Source organism: Microcaecilia unicolor, chromosome 7 (assembly GCF_901765095.1).
Source record: "Microcaecilia unicolor chromosome 7, aMicUni1.1, whole genome shotgun sequence".
Classification (NCBI taxonomy): domain Eukaryota; kingdom Metazoa; phylum Chordata; class Amphibia; order Gymnophiona; family Siphonopidae; genus Microcaecilia; species Microcaecilia unicolor.
In genome coordinates this window covers 246100011-246119660 of record NC_044037.1, presented here as the reverse complement: position 1 = coordinate 246119660, position 19650 = coordinate 246100011, and the positions used below count along the sequence as shown (strand labels likewise).

General features: G+C 46.0%; 1 protein-coding gene across 1 annotated transcript in view; it reads right to left on the bottom strand.

Annotated features, from left to right (window-relative positions):
* CYTIP (cytohesin 1 interacting protein) overlaps window positions 1–7060 on the bottom strand; it is a 52725-nt gene extending 45665 nt beyond the window's left edge. Inside the window, exon 1 of the mRNA XM_030209464.1 lies at window positions 6849–7060. Within this exon, the coding sequence (XP_030065324.1) occupies window positions 6849–7010 (162 nt within the window). The 5' untranslated portion in view covers window positions 7011–7060. The remainder of the gene's footprint in view (window positions 1–6848) is intronic.
* Window positions 7061–19650: the final 12590 nt, after the last annotated feature.

The following is a 19650-nucleotide window of genomic DNA, read 5'->3' as shown; positions in this document are numbered from 1 at the left end:
TTCAATAAATGCATACAGAGGTCAATACTCAGTGGCAGAAACATAACTGGTTAGGGGGTCCTTTTACGAAGCTGCGGCAAAAGGGTGCCTGCCCTGGCAGCCAGTAAAAGGCAAGTCTTTGTTGTTTTTTTTTTTTTTCAAGAAATGACCTTGTGGCAAATGTTTCACTGCCCAATTTCCGCTGGGTACACGATGGCGCTACAAAAATTGAAATATTTTTGTAGCACCAGAAATGGCACGTGCTTGGGAAGGGTTCTACCGCCGGGCTGCTGCGGTAACCCGGTGGTACTTCCCTTTTAGCGAGCGGCAAGCCCGCATTGGGCTTACCACCGCTTCATAAAAGGGCCCCTAAGTTGGCACTACTAAATATAGTAGGTTAAAATTAACCAGGAGCCCCTTTTAGCAAGCTGTGGCAAAAGGGGGCTTGTGCTGGCATCGGCACGTGTTTTTGACGTACGCCGGGGCCCCCTTTTACCGCAGCTGGTAAAAGGTAGAGCTTTCTTTTTTTCAAAAAAGAAATTACTGTGTTGCAAGTGATGCACTTGCCATGTGGCAATTTGGGGGGGGGGGGGGGAGCCCTTACCGCCACCCATTGAGGTTTTTGTAGCACCGGATATGATGGCATGCTGGGGGTGGGAAGTACTTCCTTTTTAGCAAGCGGTAAGCCCACGTTGGCCTTACCGCCGCTTTGCAAAAGGGGCTCTAGATTTCTTACCCATTGCTTATATCCCCTTCCAAATAGAAAATAAATAAGAATTGTGACCACATATAAGTTTGCAAAATGGCAGAAATTCACATGCTCAGTGTTAGCAATTTTCATGTGTACATGTTGGCGCTTACATTTGAAAGTTCCTGTGTTTTCTCCATTCAGTATTTCAGTGTGTGTCTTTGTGAAATGGCTGCTTCCGCTGCACAAGTAGGCAAATATACATATACTCCTGCATCTATTTTAGAAAAGACTCTATGTCGGCAGATCCTTTTCTAAACTTCTAACAGAATAGGTAAGCCCCCATGGGGCAGGGGAAGGGTCCTATGGGGTGGGGTTTTGTGCAGAGGTGGTATTTAGATCAGGGGAGTTTGTACAGAGGGGGCTTCAGATTGGGGGGAGTTTATGCTTGGGGGGGCCCCTCAGATTGGAAAAGGTTAGGGTGATCATTGGGGGATGGCAGGGACAGCACCACAGTTCCTTTAAGATGTGGCCCGGGGGGGCATCGAGTCATGCTTTGAGGCCTGATGCTCCTGGGTCAATGGACTTGCAGACACTGTTAGTCCTTTACCATGGGAGTCAGCAACCTGCAGTGTAGAGATACCATGGATTGGTGACTCCCATGGTAAATCAAAGTGCAATAGAAGTTTACTTTATACTGCACCTTTATAACTTCCCACCTAAGTGTGCTGCATTTTCTGCTGTGTTCATATTTGGTTAATTACTCTGTATTAACTAAAGGTGCTGTCCATACCCATTCTCCATCTATTCCTTGCCCCATTCCATGCAGTTAACATGGGCATTGATGCACGTTAAATATTCTGCTACCACATCAACTGTTAGCATTAATTCCCACATTAATGCTAACAGTTGATGTGGTAATGCACTTCAATAAATGTCCCCTTGGTGACAAAAGGAGATAAAAAGCAACATGTTGAATACAGTCTGTAACAACCCAGTAGACAGGCAGAAGTGGGAATATTTGGGTGGACCAAGTATCCTTTGTTGCAGATGTCATCTATGTTTCTATTCTTTCTGTCCCTTTGGTTGCATGTTCTCAGAGTCTGACCTGAATCACTTTCCTGATTAACTTATCATGGTGTGAGACAGAAGGAGAGGATCTAGTATCTGGAAAAATACAGAAGGCTGCATTCAGTGGGCCAATATTTGGTTACTTTAAGTGAATATTGTGAGAGCTATCTGTTTCAATATAGTCACTTAAAGATAACCAGGTAACTTCATCTGGTACATTAGGCCTAGAATCTCTGTGGCCATCTTATCTGGTAAAAGTTAACTAGACAATGCTGAATTACTATTATCAGGTTAATTTTTGGACACACCTCCAGAATGCCTCTGATCCCTCCCATTGCTAAACAAATATATTTTGGGTAGACATCAACTTATTTGAACAAAACCTAACTAGTTTCTGGAGGGGGATGGGGAATTTAAAAAAAAGTTAATTAGATAAATGCCTTCAAATATTTATCTCTATTTCTAGGATAATGTTTTGGTCTGAAACTTTGAGTCTAGTCTGCTCAATAAGCAAAACAAGGCATGCAGAAAGAGTTAGCCAAAAGTCATCCTGCTGTACCAGTGACAGCATTATTACTGTGTGCACTCCATAATGCATTGCAGTCCTCTATTTCACTACTGCCATAAACAAAGAACAAGCAGGCCATATAAACCAACAGAGCAACTGCAGGTTTAAGCAATTTAGAACTTCCTGTGAATCAGGAATTACCACATCCTGGATTTGTCATCATTGATGCAAACGTCAAACACTATGTCAAAGAAATAAAATGTTTAGTCACATTTGAGCCATAATTGTATTGTTACAAATAGTATGCTTGACAATATTTTTTAGGTAAAATGAACCATTTCTTTAGTAAGAAACAAATAAGGTTTAAATGCAGCATGACAAATCTGTAAAACATGTAAAATGAAGTATAGCAGGGGATAATTTTATAAAGCCTTTTCTGTGCGTAAATCCTGCTTTACAAGTGGAAAAGGGTTTTTTCATAAAACTGTGTGCCTTTATACAAGTATAAAAAATATACACATAGAAACTCTCTCATTCTGGAGGGCAGGGGCATAGCCAGACTTCGGCGGGAGGGGGGTCCAGAGCCCGAGGTGAGGGGGCACATTTTAGCGCCCCTCCCCGGCACCGCCGACCCCCCCAAACCATTATCAACCCCCACTGCCACCGCTGACCCCCCCGCCATTGCCGACCCCCCCCCCCCACTGCCGCCACCAACTTTAATGACCCCTGCCAACGACCCTCTCGACCCCCCTCCCGCCGCCTACCCTCCCCCGCCATCGCCTACCTTTGCTGGCGGGGGACCCCAATCCCCGCCAGCCGAGGTCCTCTTCTTCCCGCAAAGGCTTTGTTCTGTTTCTGACGTCCTGCACATTGGCGTCCTGACGTCCTGGCTGATCTGCAAGGCTTCGTTCTGTTTCTGTGAGCCTGATGTCCTGCATGTACAACGTGCAGGACGTCAGAAACAGAACGAAGCCTTCGCGGGAAGAAGAGGACCTCCTCGGCTAGCGGGGATTGGGGTCCCCCACCAGCAAAGATAGCCCACGGCGACAGCAGGGGAGGGTTGGCGGCGGGAGGGGGGTCAAGAGGGTCGTCAGCAGGGGGTCCCGGGCCAAATCTACGGGGTCCCAGGCCCCCCCCGCCCCCACATAGCTACACCACTGCTGGAGGGTCTTTTATTAAGGTGTGGTAGTGTTTATAGCGCACGCTAAAAATTAGTATGTGCTAAATGCTAATACACCCATAGGAATATGTTTTCAATGGCCTGCTTGCTTTTTGTTTATGGAAGTAGTGAAATGGATGACTTCAACACGTTATATAGTTACAGTAATAGTGCTGTCAGTTTTGCATTCATGGAGCAATTTGGCCTCTCCCCCAACAACTGGTGTACAGCAGAACTTAGATATTTCCCCATAAAACATGCTGTACAAAAAATATTTGTTTCTAATATAATCTCAATAAACTCTGTCAGTACTAGGCATATTGTAAAGTAATTAAAAACTGTACAAAAATTCACTCATTCTGCCATAACTTCCAAAACTCACATAAGGACCAAACCAAGGGAGAGGAAGCAAAATACACACGTAGTGGGCCCTGGACCCTAGAACATCAGTACAGCTATTGGGAAAACTGAACAAGCCAGATTACTACAGATCCTTACACAGAAACTCCATGATAACAGAATATCTGTCCTCCACTTCTCACACAGAGCCAGGGCCGCTGAGAGGGGGGGACAAAATTCCCCAGGCCCGGGCCTCCGGGGGGGGGGCCTGGCGCCGCCGTCGCAGTCCAGCCCGCCCGCCCTCCGTTGCTCCCTGATATTGAACTTAAGCGCCTCACCTTCAAAAGCGCAGCAAGGAGCGGCAGACCACTCATTCCTTCCGTGTCCCGCCCTCGCCTGATGTAACTTCCGTGAGGGCGGGACACGGAAGGAAGGAGTGGTCTGCCGCTGCTTGCTGCGCTTTCGAAGGTGAGGCGCTTAAGGTCAGCGCAGAGGGCCCGGGGGTGGAGAGAGGGCCCGGTGGATGGGGGGCCCGGCGACCTCGGGTGGGGGGGCGGGGGCAGCCTTGTCCCGGGCCTGGCCCAGTCTCTCGGCGGCCCTGCATAGAACACAGAGAGACCCTCAACAAATACAAACTCAGTGACCATAAACTAAAAGAAATATATAGATAGAAGTTCATCTGAAATCCCAAGAAACCAGACTCTAGCATACAGTACAACACATTGTATGCAAATAGATCTCATTCATATTCATTGGGGAAATCCTGAAAACCCGTCCTGGCAAGGGCTGAGGTTGGACACCCCTGTTCAAAATGCTTTGACGCATTTTACAGTAAGTCTTTTTTCATGCGCTAACCGCATGTTAGGGTATAACATTCTTAAGTAAAAGGAACCCCTTAATGACTCGTGTTTGAGCTATATTTTTTGCAGCAATTATTATTTTAGTGTGCAATCTTTGTCTTTTGTGCTTTTTGTAATTCAGTGCTAGTAGGTGACTGCAATGGAAAATGGTGGACAGCAGCTCATTAACTTTGAACACACAGTTAAATTATGTATGAAAAATTCTAGAAGTGCTATTTCAGTCTATAAACATACCACATGTGCTGTTTTGCTACAGGAGTCATTTGTATATGCTGCCAATAGCAAAAGACCATGCACCGTTTGCTCAGTAGTGTGGAAACTTGTACCAAGTGTTGCACACTTTATTACATTGGCCTCTTCCATTCATGCTTAGTGACTTTACCTCTTTATTGTTACTATACAATAGTTTACTGTATGCTGTATTAGGTCAGATCAGCTGTCTGTTTTAATTTGTACTATATTTTCAAATGTTCCTTCCATGTAACTTGTTACAAACACATTTTTTTTAAAGTTTCTGCTTATTTGATACACCACTCAAGGGCATGCCATCCAAGCCGTTTACAACATAAGGCAAACATTACAGAAAAGGTCAGAAGACAGAAATGCAAATATCATAGGATAGTGAGGAGTCAATCATGCTGCTGCTGCATCCGCAGCATACCACACCCCTATGCCAACATGCCCCATGGGCTGTAAAATGATGGAGAAAATTAACATTCATAAGCCTTACAGAAAAGGTAAGTCTTCCACAATGCCTTAAAATTCTGGAACGAAGGCCATGGGGAGTTTATTCCAAAGGACAGGACCAACTACTGAAAACAGGGAGTCTCTAAATTTATTGAGAAAATATGTTGGAAGGAAGAGTTGTGAAGTAAATTCTGTTGTGAGGATCGAAGAAGACAGGCAGTTGTTTAAGGAACCAGAAATTATGACAGAAATGGCAGTGTACCAGAGGACTTAATATGGTGGATCAACTTGAGACTTTTGAACAGAATAGGTAACCAGTGTTCGGCCCTCAAAAATGGGGCGACATGATCAAATTCAGCAGCACCCTAGCTGGAAGTAATGCAAGCAAAGCATTGCAGTGGTGAAGACGCGTGAGGACCAATGAGTGGGCTCAGACCAGCTGATATTTAAAACTATTTAACTGGCTGATTTTTAAAACTATTTAACCCGCCAGGAAGATCTCCTGGCAGGTTAAATAGCCTAAAGCCGGCTAAGTGGTAATATTCAGTGTGAGAGAGCCAGCTATCTTGGCTGAATATTACTGCTTAGCAGCTAGCCCGGTCACTGGCAATGTCGTGCGACATAGCTGGTTAGCACTAATATTCATTGGGTGACCAGCTAATTTTAACAGCCAGATAGAAAGACCTGCTATTTGCACAATCTTTTGCTGCTATAACTTAGCCAGTCAGCCGATGAATATTGGCTTCACCAGCTATGTTTTAGCGGCCCAAAATAACAGAAATTCAATGACAATCACCGGATACACCCCGGCATTGAATTTGCAGGTTCACCGGCAACCACAAGAGTTGGACGGGCTCTCTCCCTCGGTCTCAATATCAGCCACAGAGTGTCTTAGGTATCAAGAAATTACAAATAGAATGAATCTGGTGCATTTTGAAAAAACATTTCCCTATGACATTTGAGTTATAATTAAAATGCCCATTTGCTTTAACATAATTAAAATATAACACATTTTATAAATGACCATTAATTACTCATCCCTTTTAACGCTACTGTAACCAGGAGAGACTTTTTAGACCCCTAGGTTCCCATCATACTTTTTATTGTAGCACAGAGTTACTCTAAAATCAAACGTGGATTTAAGAAACTTTACAGCGTTTTCTGAAACAAAAACCTTTGCTAGGTTACGAATCACCACATCCTGTGTTCCTCCACAAGGTTGCTAACACAGAGTGTGTCAGCAGTACTCTGAATAAGTAAGTATGGTGTATCATAGTTTGAAGTTTCTTGAAATACAAATGACCTACTGCCCATTAGTACTGTCAAAGTACACAATTCTTCCTCCTTTATTCTCTAGTCCCAGTTCACAAATCACGGAACTTCAGTGCCTGCATATCAATCATTACTTCTTCACACCTTTCTTTTAGTATGCTTTTCACATTATAAATTTAGTTCTTTGCATACATACATAGATAAATCTTTTTCCAGCTTTTAACATTTAGGTACACTTCATCTGTAGCTTGGCCTTAATATTTTTTTAAAAAATAGACACCATACCTGTTTATGTCTTGGAAGCAATATCCCAGGGATACCATAAATTCTTCCATTATCCATTTGACTGCCACGCAGTGATTCAAAAGAAGGATTAAACTCAGCTCTAGCAGAGATATCCGCAAAGTTGTCGTTATTGTTTTTTCTTATAAGACTTCTTAAGGCCATCTTCAAGGAAGGCTCTTCAGACAAGTGTTGCTAAATATTATGCCATTGCCTAAAAAATGTATTACACTGCCTAGACTGCCTTCCTCTACAAACAATCAAAGAGTAAGTATTGAAACGGAAAAGGACCCATGTGACTTATGTGGTTTTCCTCTCTGCATTATACATAAATCTGTTCTTGCAGATCGCCAATGTTTTCAATCATCCTTACAGCCCATGGGAAAACTAACATCGAGTTTTCTCAATGAAATAAATCTGCTTATCTTTGACTCTTAGAAATAGCTAGAGCACTATCGTTTACTCCCCACCCTCTATGATTCTGCCTCAAAAGTTTCCCTAATTCAGATGTGTTACATTTCTGATATGCTCAATTTATTTCTTCATGTATCCTTAAAATTTAGATAATAACAGCCCATTAGTGGATCAATCCATCTTCAAGGCATAAATACCAAATGAAATGCATCACCCTCAGGGAGGGTAATTTTCAGCTTCTACAGAACTTTCCCTTAAAAATCATTGTACTGGCTAGTGCTGCAGGCATCTTTAGCTCACATATTTTGCAGGTGTAAAGTGTGTGAGATAAATCTTCAAAAAGCAGTCACAGGGATTTCAAATAAAATCCCAGGGGTAAATACTCAGCCTGCTGCAGTCAGCAGGTTCTCAGATGCTGGCTGACGTGGTCTGTATCACAGTGGAGATCCTAGCCTGCATGACACCCAGGGTGGATCGCCGATGCGCCCCCCCCCCCCCCGGGTGCAGCGCCCCCCCCGGCGAAATGACACCCCCACGGGTGCACGCCGCTGGGGGGGGGGGGTGCCGCAGCGTGCGCCTGTCAGCTGAGTTCGCTAACTTCGCTGCAGCTCCCTCTGCCCTGGCCGGAACAGGAAGTAACCTGTTCTGGGGCAGAGGGAGCTGCAGCGAAGTTAGTGAACTCAGCTGTCAGGTGCGCGCCGCGGCACCCCCCAGCGGCGTGCACCTGGGGCGGACTGCCCCCACCGCCCCCCCCTTGGTACGCCACTGCTGTATCAGCATTGGGCTGTGCTCAGATATGACACTGAAAATCTGGGTGAAACAGGCTGCTGGCATTTATCTGTCTACCAGTGGCGTAGCTACGTGGGGCCACAGGGGCCTGGGCCCCCGTAGATTTGGCCCTGGACCCCCCTGCTGATGACCCTCTCGACCCCCCCTCCCCCCGCCGCCATCGTCTACCTTTGCTGGTGGAGGACCCCAACCCCCGCCAGCCGAGTTCCTCTTCTTCCGGCGCAAGGCTTCATTCTGTTTCTGTGAGGCTGATGTCCTGCACGTACAACGTGCCAGGGGCCTGTGCCCCCATAGATTTGGCCCTGGACCCCCTGCTGACGACCCTCTCAACCCCCCTCCCCACACAAACAGAACAAAGCCTTGCGCCGGAAGAAGAGGACCTCGGTTGGCGGGGGTTAGGGTCTCCTGCCAGCAAAGGTAGGCGGCGGCGGGGGAGGGTTGGCAGCAGGAGGGGGGTCAAGAGGGTCGTTGGCAGGGGGGTGTCAAAGTTGTTGGTGATGGTGGCGGCGGTGGCGGGGAGGTCGGTAATGGTGGGGGGTCAGTGGCATCCAGGGGGGGGGGGCTAAAATGTGCCCCCTCACCTCAGGCTCTGGACCCCTCTCTGACTACGCCCCTGCTGTCTACTAGCAATATTCAGCCCAGTACTCAGATAACTAACTAGATAAAACTATCCTAATTTTGGAGCCCTTTTACTATACTGCAGTAAGCACTAAGGTGTGCTTACCGCAGGTTAAACAGTACCACCATAGGGTGCACTCAGGTGTCCTGCGGTAGTTTTGGGATGGACACATGCTTCCCATGCGCTAAAAAATAGGATTTTTTATCGCAACTCTTACAGCCTAGAAAATAGTTGTCAGTAAGTGCTCACGTGCCAATGGGGAAATTAGTGCATGGCCATTAATGGGAATAATAGAAAATTGGTGCCATTTTATCGCTATGCTGAAAGTACCCTCAGCACGTGGGAAAGACCTTTTCTGGGGATAGTGTTGGCCACGTTTTACTGCAACATAGTAAAAGGGCCTTTTTATCTAGTAAAGCAGACTGAAAATGGCCACTAAGGGGTAGATTCTATATATGGCGCCTAAAAAATCCGTGCATAGAAGACTTCGCACATAGGCAGCATGTAAGCACACGTATGTGTGCCTAAATTCTAGCAGGATCAACCAAATCGGCATAATTGAAAGCCGATTTTGGGCGTCCCCAACTGCTTTCCGTCGCGGGGATGACCAAAGTTCCCGGGGGGCGTGTCGGAAGCATAGCAAAGGCGGGACTGGGGCATGTTTAACACATGGGCGTCCTCGGTCGATAATGGAAAAAAGAAGGGTGTCCCCGACGAGCACTTGGCCAACTTTACTTGGTCTATTTTTTCTTGCAACCAAGCCTCAAAAATGTGCCTGAACTGACCAGATGACGACTGGAGGGAATCGGGGATGACCTCCCCTTACTCCCCCAGTGGTCACTAACCCCCCTCCCACCCTAAAAAAAAAACTTTAAAAATATTTTTTGCCAGCCTCTATGCCAGCCTCAAATGTCATACTCAGCTCCCTGACAGCAGTATGCAGGTCCCTGGAGCAGTTTTAGTGGGTGCAGTGCACTTCAGGCAGGCGGACCCAGGCCTATCCCCCCCACCTGTTACACTTGTGGTGGTAAATGTGAGCCCTTCAAAACTCACTGTACCCACATAAATATTTTCAAAATTGCCACTCTAGCAGCTTATTTCATCATTTTTACTTAGTTATTTATCACAGACGGTCTGTGGAGCTCTGTGCATTTCCGGTTTTGACATTATGTAATGTTGCAGCCCGCCAGGGATAGAACTGACACTGGTGTGGCAAAGATATCAGCCTGCTTATCCGACATTGCTGCCTGGATGTCCAACCGCCACCTGAAACTGAACATGTCCAAGACCGAGCTCATCGTCTTTCCACCAAAACCCATGTCTCCTCTTCCTCCACTTTCTATCTCAGTTGATAACACCCTCATCCTCCCCATCTCATCTGCCCGCAACCTCGGAGTCATCTTTGACTCCTCCCTCTCCTTCTCTGCGCATATCCAGCAGATAGCCAAGACCTGCTGCTTCTTCCTCTTTAACATCAGCAAAATTCACCCTTTCCTCTCTGAACACACCACCCGAACTCTCGTCCACGCTCTTATTACCTCTCGCCTTGACTACTGCAACTTACTCCTCACCGGCCTCCCACTTAGCCATCTATCCCCCCTTCAATCTGTTCAGAACTCTGCTGCATGTCTCATATTCCGCCAGAAACGATATACTCATATCACCCCTCTCCTCAGGTCACTTCACTGGCTTCCAATCAGATACCGCATTCAATTCAAGCTTCTCCTTCTTACCTACAAATGCACTCAGTCTGCTGCCCCTCACTACGTTTCTACCCTCAACTCCCCTTACGTTCCCGCCCGTAACCTCCGTTCACAGGACAAATCCCTCCTCTCTATACCCTTCTCCACCACCGCCAACTCCAGGCTCCGCTCATTCTGCCTCGCCTCACCCTATGCTTGGAACAACCTTCCTGAGCCCTTACGCCAAGCCCCCTCCCTGCCCATCTTCAAGTCTTTGCTTAAAACCCACCTCTTCAATGCTGCATTCGGCACCTAACTCTTACCGTTCAGTAAATCCAGACTGCCCCAATTTGACCACCCCTATCGGACTGACCATTCACTTGTCTCTTAGATTGTAAGCTCTTTGAGCAGGGACCGTCCCTCTATGTTAAATTGTACAGCGCTGCGTAACCCTAGTAGCGCTTTAGAAATGTTAAGTAGTAGTAAGTAGTACTTCCGACTAAGCGTATTCTATCAGTGGCACCTAGATTTAGGTGCGGTATTTAGAATACGCTTAGTTGATATCCCAGCGTCTAAAACTTGGCATAAATCCCAGTGCGTAAATTTAGGCGCGCAGTGCCATATGCTATAACTAGTGCCCATTTCCCCAACCATAACCATGCCCCTTTTTGCCTGCACGCGTTAGAAGTTAGGCACACTGTGTTACAAGTTATGCATGTAAGTTCTAATTATTGCCAATTAGTGCTCATTATTGCTTGTTAAGAGCTGTTATCAACGCTGATTAGCTTGTTAAGCCAATTAAGTTAAGTACATTGTTATAGAATATGCTTGGATTTTGCCACGGATCTCTAGGCGTGCTATATAGAATCTGGGGGTAACTGGATAAATGACAATTCTACCCAGACTCCGCCCCTGGACTGCTCAGGCACTGCCCGATAGTGCTGAGATGGTCTGATCAGATCTTCAGCAGCACTATCCAGTTAAGTAAAGTGTCACTGAATATCTGTGTTTTGTCCTGGTCAGTGTGATTAACTTAACCACACTTTGTACAGCACAGCAGTGGCGTTCCTAGCCTGGATGACACCCGGGGTGGATCGCCGATGCGCCCCCCCCCCCCCCGGGTGCAGCGTGCCCCCCCCTGCGAAATGACACCTCCCCCCCTGGCGAAATTACCCCCCCCCCCCGGGTGCACGCTGCTGGGGGGGGGGTGCCGCGGCGCGCGCCTGTCGGCTCCGAGTTCGCTAACTTCGCTCGTTCGCTGCAGCTCCCTCTGCCACGGAATAGGAAGTAACCTGTTCCGGGGCAGAGGGAGCTAAAGCGAACGAGCGAAGTTTAGCAAACTCGGAGCCGACAGGCGTGCGCCGCGGCACCCCCCCAGTGGCGTGCACCCAGGGCAGACCGCCCCCCCCCCTTGGTATGCCACTGCAGCACAGGTTCCCGTGGAGGAAATTTTCAAACAACCATCATCTCCAATTGGTTTCAATGAACCAACCAAATCTCCAGTTACACAGAGAAAGTGTATTCTTACCTTCTGTAAGTTCCATAAAAGCTCATTGCTCAGGGGTCCATTAAAAGTGGCCTTAGTGTGCCCTTGTGCGGGTTTTTCCCACAATCTAAGGCCATTTTTACCACAGCAGTAAAATAGCTGCTTTTCCATTTTTTGAATCGGAGAAAATTTTTCTTCACCCAACGTGTAATTAGACTCTGGAATTCATTGCCGGAGAACGTGGTACGGGCGGTTAGCTTGACGGAGTTTAAAAAGGGGTTAGATAGATTCCTAAAGGACAAGTCCATAGACCGCTATTAAATGGACTGGAAAAATTCCTCATTTTTAGGTATAACTAGTCTGGAATGTTTTTACGTTTGGGGAGCGTGCCAGGTGCCCTTGACCTGGATTGGCCACTGTCGGTGACAGGATGCTGGGCTAGATGGACCTTTGGTCTTTCCCAGTATGGCACTACTTATGTACTTATATGTACTTATGTGAATACTGTCATTAGTGCACAGCCATTTAAAAAAATTACCCCATGATCACTTAATGACACCTGTTTTGTAGGCGGTAAGGGCTCACATGGTACTCCTGTACTATCCAGTTAGTGCACAGCAGTGGCGATCCTAGGTCGGCTAACACCATTGGTGGATTGCCAATGCGCACCCCCCCCCCCCCCCGGCGCAATGACCCCCCCCCCCCGGCGCAATGACACCCTCCCCTGGCGCAATGACACCCCCCAGTGCATCACCCCCCCCCCCCTCCCGAGTGCATTTTTAGCTGCTGGGAGCAGCCGCGCGGCTCTCGGCTCCGCTGGCTCCCTGCTCCCTCTGCCCCAGAACAGGAAGTAACCTGTTCCGGGGCAGAGGGAGTAGGGAACCAGCGGAGCCAACAGGCGCACGGCTGTTCTCTGCACCCCTCTAGCAGCGTGCACCCGGGCGGACCGCTCCCACTGCCCCGCTCCTTGGTACGCTGCTGGTGCACAGTAATGTAGCCACGCTAGCTATTAGCGCGGAAATACCCCCTCTTTGCCCCCTGAAGCAATGCTTCCCCAATAAAAAATTAGAAAAAATGTTTAGTGCACGCTAATTCAGTAATTACCACAGGATGCATGAGAGCGTCCCATGTTACACCATTTTAAGCTGCATTAGGCACACAATCAGGCTCATTTTTGAAAGAGATGGACGTCCATCTTTCGACATAAATCGGAACATAGAAGTCCATCTCCCAGAGATGTACAAATCAGTACAATCGAAACCCAATTTTGGATGTCTCCAACTGCAGTCCGTCGCAAGGACATCTAAATTTCAAGGGGGCGTGTCGGAGGCATGATGAAGGTGGGACTTGGGCGTGCCTAACACTTGGACGTCTTTGAGCCATAATCGAAAAAAGCATGGACGTCCTAATGTAAAACTTGGACGTTTTCACAAGGACGTGTTTTATTACGAATAAGGCACAAAAAGGTGCCTGAAATGACCAGCTGACCACCGGAGGAAATCAAGGATGACCTCCTGTTACTCTCCCAGTGGTCACTAACCTCCTCCCACCCTCAAAAAACATCTTTAAAAATATTTTGTGCCAGCCTCAGATGTCATACTCAGGTCCATGACAGCGCATGCAGGTCCCTGGAGCAGTTTTAGTGGGTGCAGTGCACTTCAGACAGGCAGACCCAGGCCCATACCCCCCTACCTGTTACGTTTGTGGAGGAAACAGCGAGCCCTCCAAAACTCACCAGAAACCCACTGTACCCACATCTAGTTGCCCCCCTTTATCCGTAAGGGCTACGGTAGTGGTGTACAGTTGGGGGTAGTGAGTTTTGGGGGGAGATTGGGGGGCTCAGCACATAGAGTAAGGGAGCTATGTACCTGGGAGCAATTTATGAAGTCCATTGTAGTGCCCCCTAGGGTGCCCAGTTGGTGTCCTGGCATGTGAGGGGGACCAGTGCACTACAAATGCTGGCTCCTCACACGTCCAAATGGCTTGCATTTGAACGTTTTTGACATGGACGTCTTTGGTTTCGAAAATCGCCAAAAGTCAAAGACATCCATCTCTAAGGACGTCCAAATCCAAGGACATCCTTGGTATTTTTGAAACGAAAGATGGACATCCATCTTTTTTCGAAAATACGGTTTTCCCCACCCCCAGATTTGGACATTTTACAAAGACATCCAAATCCCAACTTGGACGTTTCTTTTGAAAATGGCCCTCAATGGCACTTAACACAGCTTAGGAAAAGGATCCCTTTATTAGGGGATACTTTAAAAAAAATGTTGGTTCATAAAAGCAGCGTTATAAAATTATCCCACAAGTTATGCACTTAAAAGTACATAAGGAGCAGAGAAGGGGATAAGTTCAACCATTTCTAGAAGGTCATTTGTGATAGCAAAACAAATTTCTAAAATGGAGGAAAAGACCTCAGAGACTGCGGAGTTTGATCTACTGTAAGAGACTATGGTCTCAACAGACATTAAGATAATCATTGGTCAAAAACCTTGAGGGGCCTGCCTCATATTTTCAGTGACACTTAGGGAAAGAAAAATGGGACTTGATATACTACCTTTCTGAGATTTTTGCAACTACATTTGAAGTGGTTTACATACATTCAGGTACTTATTTTTGTACCAGGGGGAATGGAGGGTTAGGTGACTTGCCCAGAGTCACAAGGAGCTGCAGTGGGAATTGAACTCAGTTCTCTAGGATCAACGTCCACTGCACTAACCATTAGGCTACTCCTCCACAGAGTGCAGCTAAAAGTCCAATATAACCACCTCAGAACTGTACAGTTACTGCCAGGAGCAAAGTGAAGGTGGAGCCGGAAGGTATGTAGGCCGAAGTTTGGTTTGCAATGCATGGTTTCCTGTGCTGTGTGGGTTTTGCTTCTAAAGGAAGAGTTTGGCAGTGCATGGTTTCAAACAGAATGTGCAAATCTATGTGTAGGTCTTTTTTTTTTTTAACTGAAATCCAAACACCATATAAGGGAGCTCTGGCAGGCTGTAGTACTCAGTTCTTTGGAGAAAAGAATAGGAATATTAAATGTAAAGACAGGTATAAGTGTGAGAGAGAGAGAGAGAGAGAGAGAGAGAGAGAGACACTGGAAGAAGAGGCAGTCAGTGTGACTTCAGGCTTTCTGTATGTATCAAGCCTGCATCTGAATGCTAAAATAGTGATAACAGTGCCAGTGGTGTGTAGCTGTGTGAGCACCGATGCTCACTTGCTGCATCTGGCAATAAAGGACACCCTCAGGATGGGGTATAAGGAAGGAGGCAGCAGAAATGTGTAGGAAAATAGCTGCTCATTTCAACTGAAGGGTGAAAAGAAGACAGCAGGCATTATTTGGTGCACCTCTAAATAAATTGATTCAAGATTTTATTTTATTTATTTTATTTGTTGCATTTGTATCCCACATTTTCCCACCTTTTTGCACGCTCAATGTGGCTTACTTGGAGAGGAATAATCGAACGGCACTGGCAAAATAGATTGCCGGCGATCCGTTTTGGTGGCGCCGCAAACAGCTGGCCGGAACCGTATTATCGAAAAAGATGGCCGGCCATCTTTTCTTTCGATAATACGGTTTGGCCCGGCCAAATGCCAGAGTTCGCCGGGTTTGAGATGGCCGGTTTTGCTTTTCAGCGATAATGGAAACTAAAAGCAGGCATCTCAACCCCGGCTAAATCCAAGGCATTTGCTTGTGGGAGGAGCCAGCATTTGCAGTGCACTGGTCCCCCTGACATGCCAGGACACCAACCGGGCACCCTAGGGGGCACTTCTAAAAATTAAAAAAATATATACAAATACCTCCCAGGTGCATAGCTCCCTTACCTTAGGTGCTGAGCCCCCCCAAATCCCCCCCCCCAAAACCCACTCCCCACAACTCTATACCACTACCATAGCCCTTATGGGTGAAGGGGGGCACCTACATGTGGGTACAGTGGGTTTTGGGGGGGTTTGGAGGGCTCAACACTTACCACCACAAGTGTAACAGGTGGGGGGGGGGGGATGGGCCTGGGTCTGCCTGCCTGAAGTCCACTGCAATTAAACTTCCAGGGACCTGCATACTGCTGTCAGGGAGCTGGTTATGACATTTGAGGCTGGCATACAGGCTGGCAAAAAAGGTTTTTATTTTTATTTTTTAGTGTTGGAGGGGGTTGGTGACCACTGGGGGAGTACAGGGAGGTCATCCCCCATTCCCTCCGGTGGTCATCTGGTGAGTTGGGGCACCTTTTTTGAGGCTTGGTCGTGAAAATAAAAGGACCAAGTAAAACCGGCGAAATACTGATTAATGCTGCTTTTGTTTTTCCATTATGCGCTGAAGCTGGCCATCTGGTAGCCACACCCATGCCCGCCCATGTCCCGCCTTCGCTACGCCGCCAACACTTCCCCTTGAACTTTCGCCAGCTCGGCGACGGGAAAGCGGCGATGGTGTCAAAAAAGCAGTTTTCGATTATACCGATGTCGCCGCTTTTGAGAGATCGCCGGCAATCTCCCAATTTGTGTCGGAAGATCGCCGGCAATCTCTTTTGAAAATAAGCCTGATAGTATCATAAACGGCGTTAGCCAATGCCAATATGAACAGATACAAGGTATGAACAGTTACAGATAATATTATGGTAGAATGAATTACATGTATGGTAAATACAATTGGGGGCTTAATAAGGGAGAGGGAGAGTTAGGATATGTCTATTACGGTCTTTGGTTACGTTGTATCGCAGGTGACAGGTTTTTTATGTTGTGTTGGTAGTGTATGCCCTTTTGAACAGATATGTTTTTAGTGCTTTCCGAAAATTCAGGTAGTCGAGCGTACTTTTTACTACTTTAGGTAGTGAGTTCCATAGTTGTGCACTCAAGTAGGAGAAGCTGGATGCATATGTGGATTTGTATTTGAGTCCCCTGTTGTTTGGGTAGTGGAGGTTTAGGTATGATCGTGCTGAATTTATAGTATTTCTGATTGGCAGGTCGATGAGGTCTGTCATATATCCCGGTGCCTTGCCATAGATAATTTTGTGAACTGTCATGCAGATTTTGAAAGTGATATGTTCCTTAATTGGAAGCCAGTGCAGTTTTTCTCGGAGTGGTTTGGCGCTGTCAAAGCATGTTTTTCCCGTATATAAGTCTTGCTGCTGTGTTTTGCTTGATTGCTTCACTGCACTGCACCTGGGTCTGTCCTCTGCCTGGCTCTGGTGTTGTTTTGTCCATGGTAAGCTCGTTCCTGCTTGTTTGTTTAGTTCCCCTTTCCTCAATATTAACCCTTTATGTGCAGAGCTTGGTATTTGCCTTATAAGTCCTGCCTCTGTTAGGCAGCCTTTCTTTCCATTGTAAGCTCGTTCCTGTTTGTTTTTTTAAGTTTCCCTTTACTCAGTGTTAACCCTTTATGTGCAGAGCTTGGTATTTGCCTTCTGTAAGCCCTGCCTCTGTTAGGCAGCCTTTCCCTGGTGTCTGCCTTATCCCTTTCGGTACTCGTGTGCCTGCTTCTTTCCTGTCTTTATTTGAAAGCAGTCTTTTCCTTCAGCCTGTTTTTCCGTGTTTAGCCATTCCTGTGGAGCTTCACTCTTGTAGAGTCCGTGTCTACAGTGTCCCATTCTGTCCCCAGCTTTCACTTTTTCCCTGTGGGCTCTGCCCTCCGCTACCTTTGTTTCTGTGTAGCCTTTGTTTGCTGTCTCTCCCTCTGGTCATAGTCTGTATCTGCCAGCTTTTGTCTGTTGCCCTTCCCTAGAATTCAACGTCCCGAATGCTACTCAGATGTTAGTTGAGTAGCAGACTGCTCTTCACAAATTGTCTGTGGAGGCTAACATTGGACTGGATTACCCTTGGGCATCAGGATTGGATACACATGGCACAAATGGTGTATGCTCTGCAGCCCTGAGTTCGGCCACAGCTGCAGCCATCTTGGATGAGGCCATTCCTATCATAAGGTTTCTGGATCAAACTCTGAAGTAATTTCTGCAGAAGCAGCAATTGTCAGAGGAGGTGCTGATGTTAGTAGAGTACTTAACGAAACAGGTTGAAAATCATGTGAAACCTGTTGGATTATTTGTAGTAAATAATTAGCAGATTTTAGTACACACAGCTTCAGCTTTAGAAATGTTAATTTCTTTCTTCATCTCTCTCTCATTCACCCCTGAATAATTCACTGCTGAGTCACTTTAAAGTTGAAGTAACAAAACATCTGTTTACTCACAGTTTGTAGTTAGATTATAATCAGACAGGCTTATATATACATATTACTATACATTTGTATTATCAGCTCCTTCCATGTGCTTAGATGGTAATGGATGCTCACACCACCATAGATCCTCTCAGGTTAGGAGAGATCATGAGCTCCATGTGCTCCATGTGCTGCATCTGCTGTGTCTAACCCCCACAGGAAGTTGCATAGCTGTGTGACCTCTCTAAGTAATTCACATCAGAGGTCACAGAGTAATCACAGAGAAATAATAGGTGACAGGCAATGCATGTAAAATACAATTACATTCCAACAAACCCCTTCTCATGCATAACTGTCATGCAATTATTTATTCATACAAAGTCCAAGCTTTATACGCAGATTCACAAAATGTTCTCTGGGTAACGGTTTGGTCATGATGTCAGCTGTCATCTCACTGGTGTGACAATAGTGTAGACTGATGACCCCTTCTTTTGCCAACTCTCGCACGTTGTGGTATTTCGTTGCGATGTGCTTGGTGCGTGACTGAACCTTGTCATTCTGTGACAGTCGGATGCAGCTCTGATTATCTTCCATTATCTGGATTGGTCTCTTTTCTGCTATTCCAAAATCCAGCATAAGTTTTTCAATCCACATCAGTTCTCTGCACGCTTCCGATACGGCCACGTATTCAGCTTCTGTAGAAGACAAACTCACAATACTTTGTTTATGACTGGCCCATGAAATTTGTACATTTCCATACATAAACACATATCCACTTGTGGATTTATAATCAGAATGATCCCCTGCCCAATCTGAATCACAGTAACATATTAGTTTTGGATTACTATTGGCTGAAATCTTTAATTTACAATCAATGGTACCCTTTAAATACCTTACCATCCTTTTAACTGCAGTCCAATCTGATTTGGTAGGTGAGCTGACCCTTCTGCTCAAAATTCCTACTGCATTTGCTATATCAGCCCTGTATGTGGTAGCTAGATATAAAAGCTTACCTATGGCTGATCTATATTGGATGTTATCTGGTAAAGGTTCTCTTACTGTTTCATCCTTCAGAAAATCAGTGATCATGGGAGTGCTTACAACTTGGGCATCTTGCATACCTAAACTTTCAATAAGCTCATTTATTTTCTGCTTCTGGCTTAGAAGATAAGAACCATCATTTTGTTTCTCAATTTCTATACCAAGATAGTATGACACATTTCCAAGTTCTTTTATCTCAACATTGTGGTTTAAACACTTTACAATGTCCTTGTACTCTTGCTCACTTTTGCTTGCAATGAGCAGATCATCAACAAAAGCTAAAATGTATGCATATTGTCCATTTGTGCACCTAGTGTACAAGCATTTATCTGCTTCACCTTGCTTAAATCCTAAATTTGTCAATATTTCATGCAATTTTTCATTCCAACATTTTGCACTTTGCTTTAATCCATAAAGACCTTTGTTTAATTTACACACTAGCTTTCTTTGTTTTGTATTTATGAAACCTGTTGGTTGTTCCATGTACAAGTCTTCAGTTATATCTCCGTGAAGAAACGCTGTTTTCACATCAATGTGGTTGACTTGCATGCCTTTTGAGACTGCAATGCTCAGAAGTGTTCTGATTGTCGTGTGTTTCACTACAGGTGCAAACACTTCATCAAAATCTT